Source organism: Rhincodon typus, chromosome 7 (genome assembly GCF_021869965.1).
Source record: "Rhincodon typus isolate 14 chromosome 7, sRhiTyp1.1, whole genome shotgun sequence".
In the NCBI taxonomy this organism is placed as follows: Eukaryota; Metazoa; Chordata; class Chondrichthyes; order Orectolobiformes; family Rhincodontidae; genus Rhincodon; species Rhincodon typus.
In genome coordinates, this window is record NC_063338.1 from 25859488 (window position 1) to 25866848 (window position 7361).

Sequence of the window (7361 nt, forward strand, 5' to 3'; positions counted from 1 at the left end):
GGAGCAAAGAATAAGGCATATATCATTACATTAATCTAGAACATACTTAATCACTAGCTCATTCATTGCCTGTTTCATTGTGACCTGAGATTTTTAAGATACATGAAAATCATTTGCAAAGATTTACAGTATATGTGGTGTACATAATAAGAAGGCAGGTGTCACAGTTTTATGATCATAAAGCACAGAATGGAGATACAGAGGAACAATACAATACCAAACACTAAACCAAACGCAAAATTCTGCTGATACAGGAAATCCGAAATAAAAACAGAAAATGTCTGGCAGCAAAGGAACGAGAAACAGTCAGCATTTCAAGTTGATGACCAAATACTGAGATTTGTTCACAGTTCAGGGTGAGTGAAGAGTTGTAGCTCGGGTGCTGGTTGTAGATGTTTGTGTGTTCGCAGAGCTGGGAGGTTTCATAGCATTACCACAGCCTTTCTACCTTTATTAGCGGGAACAATGATGATGTTTTTGCCCTTTGAGGTTCTTCAGGGCATCCCTTCCCTCTTTATTAAGTCCATTGTTTGTGTTCTTTTTGTCAGTAGGGGTACGATGGTGTGTATGATAGCTTGTTGTATTTCCTTACCACAAATATTACCACGGCTCACAGATACAGAACAAACAGTACTAACCAAAAAGGACTGAACTACAACCAGAGACACTGAGAAAACAGACTTCCTGGCAGCACTAGAATCCACACTCAAAAACAGACTAAACGAAGAAACACAACAAATGATCAGATAGACCATTGTAATCCTACTGACAAAGAGAACACAAATGAACACACTTTATAATAAAGAGGAAAGGGATGCCCTGAAGAACCTCAAAGGACAAAAACATCATCATTGTTCTTGCTGAAAGGCAGAATGACTGTGGTAATGCTATCAAACCTCCCAGCTCAGCAAACACACCAACATCTACAATTTGTTCAGTCAACAGTTTCACCTAATTGGTTTTGAGTTTAAACAGCGTTTATTCCTGTAGTGTGTTAGACATGTAAAAATGAACTAAGAAAGCTCACTAATGTGAAAAAAGGTTGCACGTTATTTTGGTTTACAGGCAATTTTCTTTTCCACGTATGAAAGGCTATTGAGGGTTGATCAAAAGGAAGTAAGAACAACTTGTGATGAAAACAGTCAGATTTTGCAGTTAAGGCTAAAACAACCCATGTGCAGAGTCTAGATTGTGTTTGGAATCTCATTCACTGAACACACATCCAAGTGTCTGATATGTTTTATAAACTTACTCTTTCTTTGTGGTTAGAAAATCACATAGCATGCATCCAAAATTTGGATATTAGCATCTAGCTACTGAGATTTCCAAGTTGGAAATTAATTCTTTGCTTGCCATGTTCTTGTGTTCATGAGTGGACATAATCGTTTAACTTCTAGTCCTTTCATCAAGAAACTTAATTTGGCATAATGTAATTTGTTGATCACAAACCAACAATTAACTGTCTGGATGAAGGAACTGGGGGCTTTGCTGCTAGGTTTGCAGATGCAAAAGATAGGTGGAGGGATAGGTAGTATTGAGGAGGTGGGGAGGCTGCAGAAGGTCTTGGACAGACTTGAAGAGTGGGCAAAGAAGCGACAACATGGGAAAGTGTGAGGTTATGTACTTTAGTAGGAATAGAGGCTTAGACTATTTTCTAATTGGGGAAAGGCTTCAGAAAACTGAACTGCAAAGGGGCTTGGGAGTTCTAGTTCAAGATTCTCAAGGCTAACATGCAGTTAGGAAGGCAAATGTAATGTTTGCATTCATTTCAAGAGAGCTAGAATATAGAGATGGACTACTGAGGCTGCATATGGGTCTGGTCAGACTGTAGTTGGAATGTGATTACTATTGGACACTGCCTTAAAGGAAGGATGTGCTCACCTTGGTGGGGGCTCAGAGGTTTATAATGATCCCAGGGATGAAGGGCTTTTCATGAGGAATGTTTGAGGATTCTGGTTCTGTGCTTGATGGAGTATGTTCAAACTTACAGAATCCTGAGAGGCCTGGATAGAGTGGACATGGAGAAAATATTTCCACTAGTAGGAGACAAGGATCCAAGGGCAGAGCCAGAGTGAAAGGTCGACCCTTTAGAATGGAAATGAAAAATTTCTTCAGCCAGAGGGTGGTAAATCTGTGGAACTCATTGCCACAGAAGGCTGTAGAGGGCAAGTCTTTGGGTGTTTTTAAGACAGAGATAGGTTCTTTATTAGTAAGGGGATCAACAGTTATGGGTAGAAGACAGGTGAATGAGGTTAAGAGACCTATCAACCATGATAGAGTGGCAGAGCAAAATGGATGGGCTAAACAGTCTAATTCTGCCCCTATATCTTGCAGTCTATGGCCTTGAATTATTTGGAGTTGAATTATATTAGCATTTTAATTGAACATTACAATTGTCTCTCACAAGCAAAGTGTATCCTTATTTTTAAAAAAGTACATCATGAATACTTTGTAAGGCCTCATTACAAGACAGTAACTGTGATCAGGTTCAATTATGGGTAATTATGACATGGCACCAAGTTGTGTACCACAGTCCAGTACTAGATTTAGGTTCATCTCCTGAAATAAGATGAGTGGCTATCAATTTCCAATCAGCTAAACTATCTACTCCTATCACTGCTTATGAAGATGGAGACTAACTCATAATAAATACATGCACTGGAATGAAGGGGAATCTTTTTGAAAATGCTGTAATTTAATGTCCATAATTACAAACAACACTAACAACTCAAGTGAATTTAAAAATAGCAAGACTGACTGTTAATAACGGGGATGGTGGGAAACCACTGCTTTGTCTTGGATGGTGTTGAGTTTGAGTGATCTCGAAGTTGCACTTATCCATACAAGCGGAGAGTATTCCATCATACTCTAATGAAGTCAGAAGTTGAGTGCATTTGCCAGAACCCAAACTGAGTATCAATGAGAAAGTTATTGTTGAGTAAGTGCTGCTTGATAACACTGTCAATGACAATGTTCATCACTTTGATTGCCAGTTAGATTTGACCAGTCTTTTGTGGATAATTTTCTAGATAAATGCCAGTGCAGTTGCTGTACTAGAATAGCATGGCTACAGGCTGGGGTGAGCTCTGGAGCACAAGTCTTCTGTACTATTGCTGGAACGTCATCAGGGCCTATAGTCCTCTAGCTGCTTCTTGATATCACATGGAGTGAGTCAAACTAGCTGAGGTCACAAACACAAATGATTTGGCTATTTCACTAATTACCTGGACCAACTCATTTGAGAACCAATATATGTGGAAAATTTATTCTTGATGGTAAAAATACATTTATTTAGTGTATTTCAACACATTATATACCGATTGGATATGTTATGACACTTGCTAAGTCCAGCTTTTAAAACAAAAAACAAAGGTTGATTGTATTTCAAGTCATTGCTGTCAATCTTAAAAACTCAATTGTGCACAGAAGCTGCAGCTTCTCCTGAAGTTCAATATCCCTTTTAATATTTATAATCATTCAATATCTTCATTCTCATTACTCTGTGTATGATATATGCTCTGGTTGCGCCTCTTAATTAGTTTTATTCCACTACTTCCATTCTCATGCTCATTGCTAATTCGTTTCACAGCCTTTGTGCGTGTGGTCCTTCCTTCTCCCTCAGTCATGCTGCTGTCACCAGACTTGTCTAATTCCTCATTTGCAGAGTCCTGTGTCTCATCAGATGATACAACCATAGAATCAGGAAGATCTCTCACATCAGAGAAATTTGCTGATGAGTCTGTAAAAGGGTGATCTGGCAATGGTTCTACGCTATGTGCGCTCAGCTCCCCATTATCATCATCATCATCATCATCATCCAGTGTGATTTCATCTGGGTTTATGGAGGAAGAAAGTCCAGAAGTGTCTGTAGTATAATCACTGGGCTCCTCTGGATTATCTGCACCATCCATTTCATCCTCTTCCTCCATAAGACCCTCACTTTCCATCTGTTTCACCTTAGCATTCAGATCGGTGAGGCCAAAGGTGGCACAGAACTCAGTTGTCTGGGGATTAATCACGTGGATAGGTTCTCTAGATCTCTGTGGATGTGCTGGGTCATAGACCGGTGCTATCTGGCTAAAATTACAGGGGATCTGGAGGTTATTAGCTTGCTCCTCCAGTAGTTCTTTAATATCTTCTTCAGACACACTGTAGTCCCACCTGCATCAAACAGAAATGATCAATGTAACAGCTCTAGATGATAAAACAAGATAATAGAACAACACGAGGGTAGTAAGAGGGTATTTCAGATCTTAATGTACTGCATTAAATCTTTCGTGGATGTTGCTGATAGTGCGAGCCAGCAGACAACTTCTTCTACCAACAGCCTTCTATTCGTTCTGCTTACTGTTCTCATAATTTTGAGCATTTCCATCAGATCTTCCTCTCAACATTCACTCCTTTTTAGAATCACCCCAGCTTCTCCAACCCATCCCTATAATTGAAGTCTCATTATTGTTTCGAACCTTTTCTGCACCTTCTCTGAAGTTTTCGTTATCCTTAAGTGTGCAACTTAGAACTGGATGCAATATTCTCAGACTAAACAAATGTTTTACGAAGGTTCAACACCACCTCCTTGCTTTTCTTCAATATGACAATAAAATACTTTATTCTAGTATGCAGAGAAACATACATTTTCAGTTTTAAAATGTGGAGTTTCCATAACCTGTTTTTATCTCCAAAATATTCATCTTGTAAAATAATGCACAATTTAATATGACAACTAAGTCGCACTTACTTTGCATGCAGACTATTATTTTCTGGCATGTTCCATGATTTAGATGTGACATTAATTAAATCATTTGTTGCTTTTAAAATGGCCAGCCATTCAGAATCATACTCTAGATGTTCAGAAGCATTTGGGTCATGCTCTATTTCAACAATCTACAGTCAGAAGGGGAGAGATGAAAGGATTAAAAATGCAAATTAAATTTAGCAAAAATATAAACTATGGTACAGTCATATGTAGAATGTCAAGAGGCAAAACAATTAAAGAAAACGATCTCTTAAACTGACATTTTTATTCTAATATAGTCATTGTCCTAGTATCTGGCATGGATGGGGAATGGAGATGCTAGTTAGCTAAATCTATCAGCTGCATGAGAAATACTAGTAGCAGCTAGAAGAACTCGACTGGTCACTGCCAAAAGATGAATGTGTGTTTTAGGAATGAGCAACCAAGATCAGTATCTCTGACTGTGTTAGGTGATTCTGTCTTTATTGATAAGGTAAGTCTTGAACTGGCTTTAATAGCTCCTGATCTGTTATTCCCTTCTAATAACAATACCAGTAAAATTCCCATTATCTGGATCCCAAGCACCTGGAATTGTCATGCAACCAGCATCCAAGATTCTAAAAGGGAATTCCAGATGCTTTAATGGATGTAGACATGAACACACTATATTCAATTGTTTTGCAAACTCAATTTACTCTTAAAACTGTGCTGTATTTTCTTTCGGACATCTCAGTGAATGACACAGGTGAACATGTGAATTTACCACAATTTAGGTAGAAGATAGTATTTGAGCTGGTATGTTTGTTTTTAATCAAAATAATGAGTAACTCAATACCTGCAGAAAATCTCTGTGAGGGAGACATTTATCCAGAGCTAAAAATTTTGTTGCTTTTGGTAGCTGCTCACCATCACATTTCTGTAAGAAAATAGAAAAAAAAACTTGAGAATAAACCTGCTAAACATTAACTTGGGTGAACATGAGCTTGTAACAAACTTAAATCATTTCTTCATTCATCGGAGTCTTAGCCCAAATAATTATTAAAAATTAATTCTCTGATTGTGAGCAGTATTGACAAGGCTGGCTTAAGTTCTCCATTCCTGGTTGTCCTGATGTGGCAGTGGTAGGCTACCCTCTTGATGATTGTAGTGTGGGCTTTCTACAAGCGGGTAGCTTGCCAGGACACTTCAGAGGATACTAGGAGAGAACTACACTTGTGACCTGGAATCACAAAAGCCACGCCATCTCAGATCGACATTATAGACAAAACAAATCTGGTTCATTCATTTTTAAAAGGTATCTATAAAAATATTGTATCATAAGTGAACTACACAAGCCATCAAATAATTTATTTCTGTAAAATGCAAGTTTGCTCTTTTCTTATCTTACCGGATGCTGCATTAAAGCTGCAAACTTCACGTGTAGATGTGCTGCAAACCAATAAGAAGGCTTGAGGTGCTGCAGAAGCTCTGTGGCTGCAGGACTGCCCAAGGTATTAGATTCGACCTCTGGGCGGAGGAAAGCTTTTTTCTTAAGCAGTTGTTTTTTGTTACCATAGTGATAGATACCTTGTGGCCAGTCATGTGACAGGAAGATGTCCATGTGCTGTTTTAACTGAAAATAAATAGAAAAAAAGGAGCAATAGAATACTTGAAGAAATCTATTAACTAAGTGTTAGATGCACAGCTTGTAGTTAAATAGACCAGTTATTGCCAGTACTTGGGGCGTCAGCTGGCACAATAAACAACAATGATCGGATGTAGGGCTGAAATATAATAGTTCCAAATTTACATATGATACAAAGCTAAGCAGGAATGTATGTTGCAAGGATGAAATATTTCCAGGAGTATTTGGAAAAGGTAAGTGACTGGGTATGAACACAGGAGATAGAATATAATGGGAAAGAACAGACGTACAGAGCATTTTTTAAAATGGTGAGAGGGGTTGGAAAGTTTGATATGCAAAAGACTTGGCCATCCTTATCAATAAGTCACTGAATAATATTATGCAGATACAGCAACCCATTAGAAAGGCAAATGGAATATTAGCCTTTATTGCAAAAAGATTCAAGATGAGGTCTTGCTTCAATTGCAAAGTCGCTGGTTAGATCGCACCTGGAATACTGAACTCAGTTTTTGTCTCTATTTCATAAAAGATATTATTGCCATAGGAGGAGATGGAACAACCTTTCCCGGAGCAGCAGGAACTGTACTCTGAAGAGATTAGACAACATAGACTTGTATTCTCTGGACTGTCAAAGAATAGGGGTTATCTCATTGAAACCTACGAAAGTACTAGTGATGGACAAGGTAGATGCAGGGTGAATCCCCTAATTGGGGAGTCCAGAACCAGGGGGTACAACTTAAAAATAAGTGATGTCACCTAGATGGAGATGAGTTATAAATCAATGGAATTCTTTACCCCAAAGTGTTGGGGAAACTCAGTCTTTAAGTATATTTAAAGTAAAGACGGATAAATGTTGGATTATCAATGGGGTAAAGGGTTATGGGAGAATGTGGGTGAAAGGCATTGAAGTGTTTGAGCAGAGATAGTAGGAACTGCAGATGCTGGAGAATCCGAGACAACAAGGTGCAGGGCTGGATGAACACAGCAGGCCAAGCAGCATCA

At 38.5% G+C, this 7361-nt stretch overlaps 1 protein-coding gene across 1 annotated transcript in view; it reads right to left on the reverse strand.

Moving 5' to 3' along the window:
* Positions 1-3243: 3243 nt before the first annotated feature.
* dbr1 (debranching RNA lariats 1) overlaps positions 3244-7361 on the reverse strand; it is an 8695-nt gene continuing 4577 nt past the window's right edge. Inside the window, exons 4-7 of the mRNA XM_048598722.1 lie at positions 6123-6400; positions 5571-5651; positions 4739-4884; positions 3244-4161 (exon numbers count right to left, since the gene is read on the reverse strand). Of these exons, the coding sequence (XP_048454679.1) occupies positions 3474-4161; positions 4739-4884; positions 5571-5651; positions 6123-6400 (1193 nt within the window). The 3' untranslated portion in view covers positions 3244-3473. The remainder of the gene's footprint in view (positions 4162-4738; positions 4885-5570; positions 5652-6122; positions 6401-7361) is intronic.